The sequence below is a fragment of the Cetorhinus maximus genome, chromosome 2, assembly GCF_964194155.1.
Source record: "Cetorhinus maximus chromosome 2, sCetMax3.hap1.1, whole genome shotgun sequence".
Taxonomy (NCBI): domain Eukaryota; kingdom Metazoa; phylum Chordata; class Chondrichthyes; order Lamniformes; family Cetorhinidae; genus Cetorhinus; species Cetorhinus maximus.
The window spans coordinates 220489568-220508092 of NC_135880.1; the positions used below are offsets into that span (position 1 = coordinate 220489568).

An 18525-nucleotide genomic window follows, 5' to 3' on the forward strand; every position below is an offset into this window, starting at 1 on the left:
ATACTTTTGGTCTAAAATATCTTAATAACTGATGACTGAAAATCACCCCCTTAATTCTTATCTCAGTGTTGATCTTGGCGATCAGGCACTCAACTTTAAATCCTGATATGAACATTAAAAATCATCAATATTTTCTATTTTCCCAATATTTATGCAAGCAGAGGTGTTCGAGATCTAAAGTGGTGCTTCTGATATGGTTCCAATTGGTAGCCCTGATGACATGAAATGGCTACAAAATCCTTGCAAACTACCCTTTTACTAAAATCACAAAATACCATCACCCTTTTCTGAAACTGCACCAAGCATTAAGGAAATATCACACACTGTCAAGAAATGTCTGAATACTGTACAATACCCCCCAACCCAATGAAATGGTATAGATTAATTGAAATATGATTCCAGAGAATTAATTCATAGCATCATCCTATCTTAATCTGTCAATGTTGCCTCTGACTTGCTCAAGCTGTGCTGTTGGTATTTTTGTTTCTTTTTGAATATCCTTTCCTCCATTCTGTTGAATCTTGTTAGGGGGACGCTTTATAGGTACTGACCCCCTTTAATACCCCACTCAAATTTTAAAAAAATGATTAACTCTCAGGATATGGGCATCACTGGCAAGGCCAGCATTTACTACCTTTCCCCTTGAAGAGTGGGTGTTGAGGGCCACCTTCTTGAACTGCTGCTATCTGCGCTGAAGGAGTTCAATCAACCATTATTAAAACGGGCAGCTGGACATGAGGGTCAACGGGTTTTCCAACCTTGGGCGGGGGGGGGCTTCATAACCTCACCTGACACTCACACCATTCCTGTTTCCAGGAAAAATCCTTGGATCAGCAGCTGGAATCCTAAATGATGTTTTCCCTCGCTAGAGGAGTAATATTGAGACAAATAGTAATAGACCAACTGCTGATATCAAACTATCACAGTTTATGACGCCCCCTGGCTTCTCTTTATTCTACACACTTGAAAAGGGGCATGTCGAAATTTGCATTTTTAACTTGACAATTTAGTTTGGCTGCCATCTAGGAGAGCCATTCCTATCTTTCAATACATCATCACTAAGTGAGATATAAACAAACACTGAACAGTCTTAGTTGTGGTTGGCCTAAGTGAACAGTAATTCAGGGTTTTGACAACCAGTCCATAATAATTCAAATAACAAAATTTTCCTTGATCCAATACTAATTTCAGTAATTACATTCAAAGTATAACATAAACTCTTTACATCCTGTTATATTGGATCGCTATCTCTTGTTGACCTGATGCTGGGTGGAGGTTCTTAATTCTCCAAGTTAATGTTCTGAAGTGGATGAGAGAAAGGTGACCAAGTCTGGTTTTCACTAGTGAGAATCAGTTGTCTTTTCCAGTTACCAATCCAAAGCTCATCGGTCCATTGATCCACCAGATAGCCAAGTTCACTGACCCTAAACCAATTTTTGGCAGTCATGGAGTAGTAGTTACATGGAAATTTCTAGCCATGTGGATGGACTTATTTTACATCACGCTATTGACTCTCAGTGCTGAAAGGACAGGTGACATCAGCGGTAAAGAGGCACAAAGCCCCTTAGTGTCCTCAATGATTGAATTTCGTTTTTCTCCATTCTTTTTCCAATCCATTATGACACATGAGTTAGATGCAGTTCTTTTATGAAGGAGAACATACACAAAGTGTGTCATAGACGAGAGAAGCTATCCCTGTACACTTTCAGGTTGGAGCTTAGAGAAATGTGGCATAATTACATCCTTTGGGCAAATTCTTCAGCAGTGGAGGATTTTGATGAAAGCTTTTCTGAATTCTACATTGAAGGTCGTGTAAATGATTGGGTTCACAGCGCTATTGACATATCCCAGCCAGGTGACAGCACTGTACATTGCTGGAGAGATCAAGCATTTTGTGCAGTGCATATTGAGGATATGGGTGATGAAGAATGGCAACCAACATATAACAAAGACACCTAGAAACAAGAGGAGCAGAGATTAGTATTCAACATCGATGGCAAAATACATTTGAAATCTGATTACATCTTTGAGGAAACTTTTCGGATTCAACAATTCTAATGCTCTTCTGGTTGGTCTCCCACCTTCCACTCTAAAGCTCAGCCAAAACTCTAATGCCCATTTCTGGCATGCACTAAGTTCTGTTTAGCCATCACCTCCCCGTGTTTCCCTGGATTGCATGACTTCCTGGTCTATTGATGCCTCAGATTTAATGGCCAGGATTTTCTGGTCCTGCCCGTGACAGGAATCACCATGGGCAGGGTGGAAAATCTGGAGAGGCAGCCGAAAGTCCACTGGCTTTGGGCAAGAATTTCAGCAGGACTGGAAAATCTTAACCATAGTTTTCATTCTTGTGTTCAAATTCATCCATTGCCTCACCCCTCCCTATTTCTGTAATCAATTCCAGCTCTACAACCCACCGAGAACTCTTTGTTGCACCGATTCTGGCCTCTTGTGCATTCCCAGTTTCCTTCACCCAGTCACTAGCAGCAACGTCTTTAGAATCTAGGTTTTAAGCTCTGGAATTTTATCCTTGAACCTCTCCACTTATTCTTCCAAGGGCACTTTTTTTTTGTTCATTCACAGAATATGGGCTTCGCTGGCTGGGCCAGCATTTATTGCCCAGCCCTAGTTGCCCTTGAGAAGGTGGCGATGAGCTGCCTCCTTGAACCGCTGTAGTGTAGGTACACCCACAGTGCTGTTAGGGAGGGAGTTCCAGGATTTTGACCCAGCAACAGTGAAGGAATGGCAATATATTTCCAAGTCAGGATGTTGAGTGGCTTGGAGGGGAACTTCCAGGTGATGGTGTTCCTATGTGTCTGCTGTCCTTGTCCTTCTAGATGGTAGTGGTCGTGGGTTATATGATGTCTCATATGATGTTTCTTACACCCAAAGTTATTAAATTTTAATATTGCACAAGGATTTTCTAAACACCCAGTATAATGTTATATATTTAATTGAATCAGATTGAGCACATACAGGGACAGGTTATTGAAAGAGAAGTTAGAAGGATGGATAGAAGGAAAAAGATAAAGGGGAAGGAAAAGACCACCTGAAGAATTGGAGATTGTATGGACAGTTAAAAAGAGAAGCACACACCGGAAAGGTTTGGAGAAGACAGAATAGACCCAGTAGCTGCCTTAGGCAACTACTAAAGATACTCAGTATACACTCAATTACAGGGTTCCTTGAAAGGTAAATAGTGAGTATAGCCTATGTGCCTTAATATACCCTCACTACACACCTGACTATGTAGCACATCCTGAATTTAGCCATGATCTATAAGCAGGAGAACTTTGGTGAGATCTTTGGTTAGGACAAAAAGCAAATGCTTTCTTAAGCTCAGGTTTCTGATTTTCAATATAAAAACTCATTTTGTGTTTTTGTCCAATGAATCAGAATGCTGATTTGATCTTTTTGTCGACAAGGCTTAGAGTTTTTTCTTTCTCTGAAAAATATTATAATTGTATTGATTTTTACCTCTAAATATGTCAGAAGTATGGAACAAATTGTAACGCAGATAATTTAATATCTGCAGCTTTTTGCTTGGTGAGACAATATGAATCTGCTCATTCAATTTTTATTATGTGGCTGAATGAATGGAATCTCTTTATAGTCATGAATAAACGTCATTTATATTTGATCACGTCTAGCTGACACCTGAGTCCAGTTGAACTAGGGAGACTGTGCAGAGGAAGTAAGGGCATAAACACAGTGCACTGTATACATTAGAATCATTGGCACGTAATGGAATGTTACAGTGCCAAATCTTCGGTGTGTCAGTTAGCCCATTGAGCCTATTGTTTAGCCATAGCTACTTGAAGAAAGACCTCTGCTTTAATAGAGACCTTACACATCCTCAGGATGTTACAAAATACTTCTTGACCATTGAATTACTTTTGAAATGTAGGCACTGTTGAAAGAGACAGCAGCCCATTTGTAAGGTGCCACAAACAGTGAGGTATATGGCTGGTTAATCTGTTTTAGTGACAATGGCTGAGGGATAAATATTGGCCAGGGCACCATGGAGAACTCTCACGAGGCAAGCCTGAGTATGTTGAGCTAAGCTCATATGTATAGAGAGGGCTGAGGAGTGACCTAATAGAGGTCTCTAATATTATGAAAGGGTTTGACAGGGTCGACACGAACGTGGACATAATTGCCCTGGAGAGAGTACAGAGGAGATTTACAAGAATGTTACCAAGGCTTGAAAATTGCAGCTATGAGGAAAGATTGGGTAGGCTAGGGTTGTTTTCCTTGGAATTGAGGAGGCTGAGGTGTGACCTGATTGAGGTGTACAAGATTATGAGGGGTTTAGATAGAGTAGACAGAGATGCCCTGTTTCCCTAGCAGAGAGGTCAATTACCAGGGGTCACAGATTTAAGGTGATTGGTTGAAGTGTTAGAGGGGACATGAGGAAAAATTTCATTGGTAGTGGGTGTCTGGAATTCGCTGTCTGGTTTGGTGGTGGAGGCAGAAACCCTCAACTCATTTAAAAGGTACCTGGACCTGCACCTGAAGTGTTGTAACCTGCAAGGCTACGGACCAGGTGCTGTAAAGCGAGATTAAAATGGGCAGCTGGTTTTTAAAATTCTTTTATCGGTCGGTGCGGACATGACGGGCTGAATGGCCTCTTTCTGTGCTGTAACTTTTCTATGGTTCTAAGGTTCTAAGGTTTCCACTTTTTAAGGTGTTCAAAACTGAGGGTCATAAATGTAAATTAGTCACTAATAAGGAATTCAGGATAAATTTCTTTGCCCAGACAGTGATTAGAATGTATAACTTGCTACCACCAAAAATATTAAGGTGAATAGTTCGGATGCTGCTAAAGGGGAACTAGATTAGCACATGAAGGAGAAGGAAAATAGAAGGATGTTCTGATTGGGCTAGCTGAAGTTGGTTGGGAGAAGGCTTGTTCATCACGGAGCATTAACACCTGTATAGACTTGTTGGGCTAAATAGCCTTTCTCTGTAGTGCCGTTTCTATGTAACTGTATGCAAATACAACTTCTTTCTATAACTGACTTAGCTTGAACTTTTAGGGCAGAACCTTCGGGTCAGCGAGCGGGGGCAGGCCCCACTTGCCGATGCATAAAATAACGCGCTGTGATGCCACCACACGTCATTCAGATATTCAGATTGGCGGGCGCGCACCAGAGTCGGCTACCCGCCCGCCAAACTGTCAAAGGCCTATGAAGGCCATTTAAATATCAATTAAAATACTTAACTGAGCTGCCCGTCCAACCTTAAGGTTGTCGGGCAGGCGAAGAGCCCAGGCGGCCTTTGCATTTATCATGAAACATCATCCGTGGGCGGGATGAGGTTTCATGAAGGTTTTTAAAGTAAACTTTTTAAATAAAATTTATTGACATGTCCCAGCTCTCGTGACACTGTCGCATGAGGGGACATGTCTTAAAATTTTTTTTTGGTCTTTATTAAAATTTTTAAAAATCAAACTGATCTCCCTGAGGCAGCTCTGTGCCTTCCGGGTGCGCGTCACGCTGGGTGGGCCTTAATTGGCCCCGCCCACGCAAAATGGCGGCGCGCAGATGATAGTGGGTGGTGATCAGCTGCACGCCCACCCATGCCCACTCCCGCCCAACCCCCCACCAACAGGGAAAAAATTCTCCCCTTAGGCTGTGATCCCTCAATTTCGATTCCTCTATTAATTGTAAAAGCTATTTCCTAATTTCCCTATCAACTTTCTTCATTATTTTAACACCTCGATCAAATGATCCTTTAGCCTCCTCATCCCTAGCGAGTGATTAGAGCTGAGATCTATCATTGAAGCAGTATTGCTGGACCTATGCCACATTTTGTAATAAGATAGTTTGGTTAAGAGGTAATGGGACTTTTTTTTTTAAAGCTGTTAGTTTTAAACTTGTCCATATAAGCCGCAACATTAGCTGGGTACAAAGTCAACTTCAACATTGTTCTTTAGGCCAAACTCCGACAAAAAAACCCTCAACTGTTTAATTTTATACATTTGCCACATTGTGCCACTTCTGATTGAGATTGTCAACTTGGTCTCAAATTATGAGCACCTTCTAGGAGGTGGGTGCTTGGTTTAGGCTTTCCAAACTCATTTTGCATTAGACCCTTACAGCGAGGAGGGAGAGGTCACCGTGACCTGGATATTGATGGTAGGAATTCGCCTGTAGTAAATGCTATGGATTCTTTCCTCTCCATAGTCAGCCAAGAGTGGCATTGACCAGAGGTGAAGCATCTCGCCATTCCAATTTAGAAGTGCAACAACTTACCAGTGGGGCAAATGGTCAGTAAGGGAAATGAGAGAACACACTTGCGGCAGCCCTCAGTTACAGAAATGAGTGAAGCAAGGGCAGTACTAACCGAGGACAATGGCCAACATCTGAGTTGCCTTTTTCTCCTTTTGCTGGGACAGCTTCCTTTTGCTCAAGCTCTTGAGTGAAGTTCTTGTTTTGCCATTTGGCAACGACTGGATTTCGAAAGCTTTGGGTGCTTTGGTTATGTCTTTGGGGTGTCCGTTCTTCTCACCTTTTACCGGGCTGCCGCCAGGTGACGGCATGCAAGAGCTGGCGCCTTGCTTGGAGGGAGTTGGCACAGTCAGCTGGCGGTTGACCATCTTGTGCTTGGGCTTCTCCAGCGGGGGGCTGGCAGATGACATCATCTCCATCTCCAGGTCGTCTTGGTGGTTGACCGCTTCCTGGACCAGGATCAAATATCCCAAAACAAAACCAAATAAATATGCAATGTGCATGTTAGGCCACTGAAAATCAATGCCAGTAAGAATGGACCCTGTGAGGACATTGAATAGTAAACTTACACAAAGATAAGACATCAGTTGTTTTAAAATTAGTAACAGCAGTAGGCTATTAAACCCTTTGAGGTTATATCACCATTCAATTAGATAATGGCTGATCTATACCTCAGCTGCAAATCCCTTAAAACCCCACCTAATAAAAATCTATTAACCTCAGTCCAGAAAGCACTAACTGGAGGGGGTGGTGGGGGGGGAATGTTTCAGATTTCTACTTTGGTGAAAAAATACTTTCTAAATTCCCTCCTAAATGGCCCAGTTCTAATTTTAAGTGAATATCCCCTTATTCTTGATCTGCCCTCCAGGGGAAATATTTTCTCCTCGTGTATCCCATTGAGTTGTTTTAACATTTTGAATGCGTTAGTTAGATCACCCCTCAATCTTCTATATTCAAGGAAATACAAACTTAGTCTACGCAATGTTTTCTCATAACCTGATCCCCTAAGACCTGGTAATCAATCTGGTGAATCTGCACTGCACTCTCTCCACGACTGATACATCTTTCTGGAGGGCAGGATTGCCAACTCGATAGGTTTGCCTGAGGGTCCCTGGACTAGAAGATGACTTTCACTAGAACTGCTGCTAGTAACCCGGGGCAGTAAAGTAGAACATAGGTTGGTGCCTGTGTTCTTTCTTCACCCACTCATGTGCTGGCTCCGAGTTCTAGGAACCTCCCACAGGACATCTGCTAGACTATAAGGAAATTAACTAAACTGCAGGTTAACACTTTGCAAATGTCACATCATCAGATGTCACAAGATTAAACACCACATGACTAAAACCTCCAGGAACAGCTTCAACTAGAGTTGGCAACCCTACCTGGGATACAGTGCCCAAAACTCAAGGCGACACTCCAGATGTGGTCTGGTCAAAGCTCTTTATTACTAAATTATCAATTAAAAAACAACTTCTTCATTTCTTCAGTTTCTTGATGATCTATATACTTTTTATCTCCTCTCCTGTATCCAGTAACTAGGTTGCATTGGCTCAGGACCCTATACCTCTTCAGTATCTCACCCAAATGCTAATTTTCATGTATGATCCTGGACAGTAAATGTTTGCGAGCTATTCGACTGTGGAGGCCTTTGTAGTCAAAGCCCGTGCCATCCACAGCCACTTCTCAGTCGCTGGATAATGATTGAGGTATAGAGGACATAAAATAATTTCTTTCAGTAGCAGCTGAACTATTCTGAAACAGCATTCCTACATCCCTCAAAAACTATTGTTTTCTTTTAAGAAGTAGTAATGATTCGATTGAACTTTATCTTTCCTGACAGTTTTCTGACCTCAGGACAAAGGGCAGGGTTTTACAAGCAGCTGCCAGCCTACAGAAACTCCATCCACAAATGACCTTGAGATGTAACTAAACAGACCACGTCACCACAGGGTGTACACGAACAGCAGAACTGAAGGGAAATGCCACATTGGACAGCGTTGTTTGCAGCTAAAACATCAGAAGCAGGCTGCAGAGGTCTGACCATGCGTGAGCAACAACAAGGAGATTAGCTAGTAGGGCGCTAAACGGAAGAGCAAAGGAAATCCTCAAAAAGCACGACAATGGGCAGAGGTTCAAACTGGTGAATGGCAAGTTTTAGGCTGAACTCAGGAACCTTACGCCAAACAAACTGTGATCACACTTGGAAGGGAGATTTGGGTAAAATATTGGAGGCAAAACATCTCACTAGCTAATGGGATGCTTTGATGGGGCTGCTGTGTGTTATTTTGGATGGATGGATTAGCTAGGGGAGCTGGATTATTTGATCAGTGTTTCTTCATGCAGTCCTATGACGGGACTTTAATGTACTGACATTGAGCAGTGTTTAAAAAAAAAAAAAAAAAATTCTTTGAGCCACTCTTCAAATCCAATTCTCCCAGGACTTTCTTCAGACCTGCTACCCACTAAACAAGGGCAGAATGTAATCTGCCCAGCAATGACTTGTGCATAAAATATTCATGTTCAGAATCTGAAAAAGAAAATTGCTTTCAGAGGGCTGAGGGGTTTCAGTTATCCAGAGAGACTGAAGAAGCTGGGGATGTTCTCCTTCAGGCAGGGAAGGTGCTTGCGGGTGATAGAACCATAGAACCATAGAACACTACAGCACAGAAAACAGGCCATTCGACCCTTCTAGTCTGTGCCGAAATATTATTCCGCTAGTCCCATTGACCTGCACCTAGTCCATAACCCTCCAGACCTCTCCCATCCACGTATCTATCTGATTTAATCGAGACGTTCAAAAGTCAGCAGTGCTTTCGGTAGAGTAGAGGGGGAGAAACTGTTTCCACCGGCAGGAGGGCTGGCAACTAGAGGACACAGATTTTAAGATAATTGGCAAAAAGAACCAGAAGGGAGATGAGGAGAAATGTGCTTCTGCGGAGAGTTTTTGTGATCTGGAATGTGCTGCCTGAGAGGGCAGTGAAAGTCAATTCAATAGTAATTTTCAAAAGAGAATTGGATATATACTTGAAAGGGAAAAAAAAATTGCAGGGCTATAGGGAAAAATCAGTGGAGTGGGACTAATTGGATAGTTATTTCTGAAAGCTGGCACAGGCATGATGGGCTGAATGGCCTCCTTCTGTGCTGTATGGTTCTATCATCTACTTTTGGAGCATTATGCTTAACAAAGAGTTCAGGTACAGTTCCATTTTTACAATAATTCTAGATGTACAATGACACTTGTAATAATCTGATGTGTAATATACCTTTAAGAAAGTATTGTAGTGTAAGGTCACATGATCTTAATGCCCAATAACAGAGTAGTGGGGGCTACCTCTATGTGAAAGAGTCTTGAGTTAGTCACTGATGAGTGAAGACAGAGTTTTATGTCATGAGCACACAAGTGTAGCTACCAAGTTTATTTTATAAATAAACAGCGTGTGTTTGTTCTAACAACGATCTCCTGATGTTCTCTGTCTCTGTACCAAGTCGGTCACTCTGAAACAAACGTTTAACCCAGATCCTTTAGCCCCAACAAACGAAAAGCACTGGATCCAACAACACCACAGTTGCTGGAAATCCTGGGACACCAAAATTAACTTTTGTTGATGAGGAGAAGAAAGGTTATCCAGCCTGTGCTTACCTAATAACCTTAAAACTTGGCTCCAAATAAGTGCACACTGAGCTCCTTTATAGGCGATATTTAGGTGACCCACAGTCAATGTCCACTTAAGGGTGTAACTTGGGTTTCCCATTATGGGTTGCACTGGTCTGCTATTAGTAGCTGGGATATAACTGCAACAAGTCAACAAGGTAATAGAATTATTGAGACTCACCACTTTCTTCTTATTAACTGGGAAGCTACCGTTTGATTTCACGATTACCGTGCACAGCTTCACATCCTCCGGGTGGGTACATTTATCCTAAATGTACAAATAGAACGTTTATTCCAGCAATGAAAGAATTCCGAGTATTTTTTTTTTCCCCATTTTGAACTATTTCCTGCACATTCCGCCAGCTAATTAGTAAGTTACTTCAACATCATATAAACATTAAAATACAAAATCCTCCTTAAAGTGATGGGAAATTGGTTACATTTACTAAAATGGGTGACAGGTCCTCAAAGTGGCTCATGGGAGTGCATCACTGTTGCCTAGGCAAACTGGGCAGCAATTTCTTTGAAAAGTAATAGCCCAGAAAGAGGAAATTAGATGAATGATCAGGTTATCTGTTTCCGGTAAAGCTGGTTGGGGGAGGAACTTTACCTAAGCAACTAGGACAAATCTCTGACCATCAAATATTGCCACGAGGTCCTTTTAACAGACAATAGATCCATTGGGAACATGGATGCAGCACTTTGGCTTAATATCCTGTCTAAATGATGTTACTTCCAGCATCATAGCGCTCCCTCAATAACGTAGTGGAGCCTTAACCCTGATGATGTGCCTAATTCCCTGGCATGAGCATGAGCCCAGAAATGTCCATTTGATGTACAAGGAAATTTGACAGATGTGCAATGGTCACCATGCCACGACAAATTTACCTTTAGCGGCGCCCGGATTTCCGACTCAAACCTGCTACTTCTCTTCGTGTTCACCCGCTTCCTCCTTTTCCGCAACACTACGTAAATTTGGACATACACCAGCAGTGTGACGATGAAGGGGATGTAAAACGAGAAAATGGACGAGTAGACAACAAAGTCGGGATTGATAATGGTGCAGATGGCATCGTCCCTGGTGTCTGTAATTTAGAAATGATTGAAAGATTACTCCCACTGTCACTAAATAGAACTGTTGCATAATATTGCTCTAAGTTTGGCTCATTTGTGACAAATGTAACATCAGAGACTACTGTTGTTAGGCTTCCATTATATTCCATGTTGGCTTTGACCAACAGTCACATCTGCTCAGTGCTCCTCCTTTCAATAATTTCAGAAGCAAAATTGGCTTGTCAACATATCTCTTGGGTGGAATCACTGTAGATTTGCACTAAGTGTGGTAGTGGGCGGGTCAAATGACGTTTTACCCGCTGGCTGCGATGGGGAGGTTTTCACGCCGTATCGTCCCAAACCCACCACATTACTCATGCATTCCCAGGAAATATGCCATTTCCATGGCAGGCTCTCATTCTGCCCGCCACGCCATCACCTCACCGCTTCAACACACTGGGCACCGTATTTGAAGTCCAGCCACATGCACACATCTCAGTGCTTCCAGCCCAGGACTGCTGCAGGGAAGATGTCCACGAAAGGCAAAAAGACTGCAGCTCCCAGGTTTAGTAACGTGTCACTGGAATGCCATTTGGATGCCGTGGAGGCCCCTTGGGAAGTCCTCTACCCCAACCTTGGCCACAGATGGGCAGCGGTGTGATCAACTAGGCTTGTAAGGCGATGGCAGCTGTGGCCAGTGCCAATGGAAGAGGACAGCCACCCAGTGCCACAAGAGGATGAATGATCTTTGTTCTGCCAGGGTAAGTCACTCTTCTCACACTCTCAACTCACACACTCACAAACCCATCACACATCCACAGGGATCTCACTCATTGCCAGTTCAAGAGACATCACCATTCACTCTCTCACACACCTTCATTGTCTTCATCCAGTCCATGGGACCATTTAACACTCACACAGGCCAGGTATACTTAGCATCTAGATGTCCTGCTTGCATTCTCTCCATCTCTATTCATGCAGGTTAAGCTGGCACACAGCAACAGGGAGAGGTCACAGGCCGATGGAGGAATGCCTGAAATCAAGGTGCTCACGGACTTTGAAAACAGCCATGCAGCTGGCCGGAGAGGATCTGGACCGGACCTGTGCTGATGGTGAGGTCGGCGCTGCTGTACCTAGTGAGAGTTCAGCAGTGCTACATCCATTAGACAACCATGCTGTGAGTGATGTGTCTTGTTTCACAGGCCATTGCCATGCGCTAATTATCCCCCTTTGCTTCTGCAGGCACATCTGGGAAATAGCTGACAGAGTCCTTGACCAAGGGCCTCCAATCAAACCCCGAAGAAACCTCTGAAGAGGAATCTGAAGGCACCCTCCCTGAAGTCCCATCGCAATGCTCACCCACACCCTCCAACAGCGCAGAGGCACACACCTCGGTGGGACCTAGCTTTAGAATAGATTCAGGATCACAATCTGGTGAGCACATCACACTGTCTCATCCACAGCAGGCAGCAGCAGTGACTTCCCAGGTGTCCAGCACTTGGAGGACTGCTGGAGGCCGGAAATTTGCTGAGTCTGAGTCAGATGATGAGCCTCTGGCCTTGGTCATGTCTCAGTTGCTGGAGCTGCAAAGGCAAGCTCAGGAACACCAGGAGGGGCTGTTCTCTGCACTCCTCAGATTGCAAGGCGCAATGGAGGAGACCGTCCACCTTCAGGCTGAGGTGACAGCGCCGGATTGCCAAGGTCAACACTGGTAGGATGGCGGCCGCCATGGAGACCTTGGTCCAGGACTTCGCTCCTGCACTGCTGCGCGGGCTCAACTCCATCGCTGATGCCATAGTTGGCCTCCAACAGTGTGTACATGAGAGGAGTGCTGGGCAGTTCGATCTCACTACCCCTTCTCCTCAAGGAGTCAGCTTGGGGACCTTGGGCACCCATAGAGAGGAGGATCAGCAGGTGGTTCCCCCTCTCCCCCGGGGCCATCCATTCAGGTGACTCCAGGAGTGTCCGGCCCATCCGAGTCCCCTCTTCCCGTGACCTCAGCAGCTCCAGCTCCACAGGCCGAGGAGGGAGCCACTGCCACACAGCAGGACTCCGAAAGCAGGCCAGGGCCCTTCAGGTCTTGGCCCTCCAGAGGACACCCGCCAAGGGCATCACAGACAGGGCGTGGCGGTCAGCAGGCTGCCTCCACCTCCAGTGTGGATGTCCGGGGAGCACCAAGGCTTAGTGGCAGTCATCTTCAGGAATGAAAGGTGGTGTCTATAGACCCTGGGTGTCACTAAGCGCTGACCAGCGACAACTCGCTTTTTTAGCTCTTCTGTGATGTGTGCAGCCGCCCCCTTCTTCCTGAGAGTGCTGCCCCTCTCTCTGCACAGACAGGCACCTCAGTCACTCCCTCCTCTGTTGTCTTCGCTCTCTGTACACCACAAGAGATGTAGCTAGTTCACCAGGCTCCATGATCCTGATACACTCCTCCTGCAGGATGAAAGGGAGAGACACGTGGTCAGCATGGCTGTACTAAGAACCTGTCCTGGTTAAGTGTGACAGCCCCTTAACGCTTCCCAGAGAGTGCTGGCCACCACTTGGATGGCCAGAGATTAGTGCGCTGCATGGCTGCCCGAAACCCCACCAACTCCGCCCCACTCCACCCCACCAATTGGTGGCAGCTTTTCCCTTTGGACTGTATGCTGTACTCTCACCTCAGGCGCACTCATTCTCCTAACCCGTGCTGCAAGGCTGCACTGTTAGCTTGAATCATGGGGGACACTGGTCCAAACTGGGATGATAACCTTGCAAGGGGCTGTGAGCACCTCCACCAGTGACTGCTCCATGGTCAGCTTTAGCAAGGAGATTGTACACCGTGTGCAGTCATCCAATGTTCTGCAGTCCACTAAAACACTCATTAGTTTGCAGTCTGTGCCTGAGGGGTGAAAAGCTCTGGAGCACTAGGTAGCACTTTCATGTCTCTGCGTTTCTTGACTGGGCAGATAAACTAGAAACCCGACTCAAATCATATCAATGTGGCTGTGCCTGAACTGGATCAGTTGCAGAGGAATGGTCACTTTATATCAGGTGTCCCCAGTGAATGGCCGCTTCCCTCACCCACCCCCCACCCCACCCCCTGGATGCTTATGCACCATATTCAACCACAGGGCAGCCCTAGCCCACCCCTCCTCCCCAATGCACCTCAACTGCAGGGCTACCCTTGCCCCCACCCCCCAGCGCACCTCAACTACGGGGCTGCCCTGGCCCCACCCCACCAACGCACCTCAACTACGGAGCTGCCCTCGGCCCTCCCCACCAACGCGCCTCAAGCTTGAAGTCCAACTGGTGAGCGCTGTGCAACATTACTGGGCACTCACCTCTGAGTTCCCCTCAAAATGCAGCCCGCCAAGTGCACACCTTTTATTTGCTGCTCTGAAACACGTCGGTGAGAAGGCGGACGATCCAGCGGCGTGGGTGGGGTGGGGGGGTGGAATGATTCTGGTGGGCAGGCCTAATAATGATATGCAGATGTATTAAAATGATGTATTTCCAATGTCCGATGGCGGGAAACGTGAACGTATGATCGCAAATTGGTTTCACGCCGTCGTGAAACCGATAGCACCATATTGTCCGCTCACGCCACTGAACACACCTGACGCCAGCGGGCACGGAAAATCCTGGCCCTTGTCTATTGTTGTAAAATGATCAACAATTCCCCTCGTGGAAGACTTGCATTTACATAGCATCTTTTGCAACCTCAGCATGCCCGGAGTACTTTGTCGTCAATGAAGTATTTTTGTAGACACTGTTATAGTGTAGGATACGTGACAGCAAATGTGATGGCGATTAAATAATTGACTTTTTTTGGTGTTGGTAGAGGGGTAAATATTGGCCAGGATACTGCAGAGAACTCCCCTACTCTTCTTTGAAATGTTGCCATGAGATATTTATAAGGGCATATAGGGACTTGGTTGAAAGTCTCATCTGAAAGATGGCACCTCTGCCAGTGTAGCACTCCCTCACTGGGGTGTCAGCTTGGATATTGTGTTTGAATTTCTGGAGTGAGAATTGAACCCACAACTTCTGACTCAGCAGCGATAGTGTGCTTCTCACTGAGCCATGGCTGACACTACATTAGGGACTGGAGAATTGAAACTGGCATCATACCATCTTGTAGCATGGTGAACTGATACATTGGCATCTTGTGTCACTGGACTGCCCCTTGGGGTTTAATTTTCATTCATAGATAAGTATTTTACACAACATTAGTAGTTTATTTTATATGGGCTAATAACTGTGTAAAAATATCCTCATAAGGGCTTTAATGCAAACGTGTTGGTCAGTTTGCTATCAGGGAGATTTAAACCCTCAAAAAGAAAAGAAATTCAACTGAGGGAGCCTTAAGTAGCACGTAATATTCCAACCTCATCATAAATGGAACAAGTGAAATTACCTGACTAAAATCAATTCTTTCTTGGAGTTATAGATTTTTTTTGTTTCTTTCTAAGAAGTGCTTGACCTCCCATTTAGCAACTGCCCCCAATTACTAGTTCAAAAGATTTTAAAAATTCATTCTTAGTATAAGGGCTTCACCAACAAGGCAGCATTTATTGCCCATCCCTAATGGCCCTTGAGAGGGTGGCGGTGAGCGGTGTTCCTGAACCGCTGCAGACCATGTGGCCAAGGTATTCCCATAGTGCTGCTATTTTGGGATTTTGACTCAGTGCCAATGAAGAATGGTGATATATTTTCAAGTTGGGATTAGGCACGACTTGGTAGGGAACTTGGAGTGGTGAAGGTCGTGGGCCTGGAAGATGCTGTTGAAGGACCCTTGGTGAGTTGCTGCAGTGCATTTTGTAGATGGTACACACTTTAGCCATGGTTTGTGAGCATATGTGAAAAGTATGTGTGTATGTGGGTGCATGTGTGTGGGTGTGTGTGGGTGGATGCATGCGTGTTTTTTGTGTGTGGGGATTTTATAGCCGCATAGAAATCATAGTATAGAAGGAGGCCTTTCAGCCCATTGCACCAGTGCCAATGCTGGCTCTTCAACTGGTGATCTATAATCCAATCTCATTTCTCCCCCTTACTCTTCTTCAGTTTAACTTCTTCCTGTTCAAATACTTAAAAAGATTCTTCAAATCACTCCTAGCTGCACTTTAGAAGATGAACATCTAACTGTACTTCCAGTAGGAACAGACTGACACATCAAAATAGGAAAATAAGGACATTTGTTTTTCAATTAAAATCATGTTGCTACCTGAGTCATTCAGTCCAAATAATAACGGGCAGGATATGGCAAAGGACAAGGCCCAGACAATGGAAATCATCACGGTGACCCTTCGCTTGGAGCTGTACCGCGTATTATAAAGCATCGGCATGGCAACAGCAGTATACCTGCACAGTGAGACAGGACAAGGGGATTGTTAAGGAAACGGCTAAACCATCATGTACAATAATTCTTTGTACCCTACTCTCTGCTCCATTTTGCTTGTGCACTTTTACATCAAAAGCTTTTCACATCTAAATGTTTAACTACTTGGAATTTAAGTTTTACATGACATTCCAATTATAACGTAGTAATGAGATAAAAACAAAGTCATTCTCGACTTACAAAGAAAGAGAGGGATATAGAGAAAGCAAAAGGTAGACACACATGAAGACAGAAGTTGAGGCACACAAGCAGGGGTGATTTACCATAATCTACAAAGGACCACAGACATCTCTCTCCATTAGAGAGACAGAATTGGTTATATATATAGCTGGAGGGGCAGCACTCCGCATCAAGTGTGGGGTGAAGTAAGGGAAGAGGCCTCCATGAACTACCACAGTCAATATAGGGATTGAACCCATGCCATTGGCATCATACAGCATCATACTCTCGTCATCCAGCCAAGTGAACTAACTGTCACAGGAAGACAGTCACAGGCATACACATACAGATCGAGAGAGAAGCAGGGCGAGACAGACAGACAGACATATCGAAAAATGTACATCTTGACAAATCCAGGGCTGGATTTCCACTTTCACCTCCTGGGCATTAATCTGTTTGAGTAGATCACCCAACTGTTGAAGAACCTGCCAGATTTAGTATCACAAAATCACAGAATTGCTAAGGTGTAGGAGGAGGCCATTCAGTCTATCTTGTCTGCATCGGCTCTCTGAGCATTTTAACTTAGTGCCAATCTCCTGCCTTTTCCCCGTAATCCTGCACATTGTTTCTATTTAAATAATTATCCAATGTCCTCTTGAGTGCCTCAATTGAACCTGCCTCCACTACACTTCCAGGCAGTGCATTCCAAACCCTAACCACTCGCTGTGTGAAAAAGTTTTTTCTCACCTTGAATTTGCTTCTTTTGCTTTAAAACTGTGCCCTCTGGTTCTCGATCTATTTATGAGCGGAACAGTTTCTCCCTATCTACTCTGTCCAGACCCCTCATGATTTGAAAACTTCTATCAAGTCTCCTCTTAGCCTTCTCCTCTCCAAGGAAAACAGTCCTAAATTCTCCAACCTTTCCTCATAACTGAAGTGTCTCATCCATGGAACCATTCTCATAAACCTCTTCTGCACTCTCTCCAGTGCGTTCACATCCTTCCTATAGTGTGGCGCCCAGAACTGTACACAATACTCCAGCTGAGTTCTAACCAGTGTCTTATATAAATTCATCATGACCTCCCCGCTCTTGTACTCTATGCCCCTATTAATACAGCCTAGAATATGCTTTAGAAACAGCTCTCTCCACCTGTCCTGCTATCCACATAGTTCTCTGCCTCACAGATGCACCTCAGTGACTCCAGCCACTGCTCAAGCTCTGAAACACGGAGCTCAAGCTTGTGCAGCCGGTGACACTTCCTGCACATGGGGCTCGTCTGGGTCACGAGAAGTGTCCACGATTCCCCACATGCCACAGGGTGGGCCTTCTGTTTGGCTGAGCTGTCCTGCTATGCCTTCACCTTAAACTTTTAAATCACTTTTTTTCTTCAACTTTAGTTACTTTTACTTACTTTAATTTACTTTAACCTTACTCTTGTACAATTAGCTATAAACTGAAGATTAGTAGAAAGTAGAAATTCTTCGCCCATTCTCACAAATCAGTTCCCTCTCCTGTGCTTATAATTTCTTATTGTCCCTGTGCTTGTTTAGAAATTTACGTTTCTGTAGTCGTGCTGTATTCAATCTCCCGGCTGTCTCTCCACTCTCGCTGTTTTATCTCCTGAACACTCGCTGTTTTATCTCCCGAACTCTCGCTGTTTTATCTCCCAAACTCTCGCTGTTTTATCTCCCGAACTCTTGCTGTTTTATCTCCTGAACCCTCGCTGTTTTATCTCCTGAACCCTCGCTGTTTTATCTCCCGAACTCTCGCTGTTTTATCTCCTGAACTCTCGTTGTTTTATCTCCCAAACTCTCGCTGTTTTATCTCCTGAACCCTCGGTGTTTTATCTCCTGAACTCTCGCTGTTTTATCTCCCAAACCCTCGCTGTTTTATCTCCTGAACTCTCGCTGTTTTATCTCCTGAACCCTCGCTGTTTTATCTCCCAAACTCTCGCTGTTTTATCTCACGAACTCTCGCTGTTTTATCTCCTGAACTCTCGCTGTTTTATCTCCCAAACTCTCGCTGTTTTATCTCCTGAACTCTCGCTGTT

At 44.6% G+C, this 18525-nt stretch overlaps 1 protein-coding gene across 1 annotated transcript in view; it reads right to left on the bottom strand.

Moving 5' to 3' along the window:
- Positions 1-1580: 1580 nt before the first annotated feature.
- The window catches only part of LOC144691005 (D(2) dopamine receptor A-like), a 38446-nt gene continuing 21501 nt past the window's right edge, over positions 1581-18525 (bottom strand). The window contains exons 3-6 of the mRNA XM_078558977.1: positions 16142-16278; positions 10774-10970; positions 6349-6682; positions 1581-1955 (exon numbers count right to left, since the gene is read on the bottom strand). Of these exons, the coding sequence (XP_078415103.1) occupies positions 1759-1955; positions 6349-6682; positions 10774-10970; positions 16142-16278 (865 nt within the window). The 3' untranslated portion in view covers positions 1581-1758. The remainder of the gene's footprint in view (positions 1956-6348; positions 6683-10773; positions 10971-16141; positions 16279-18525) is intronic.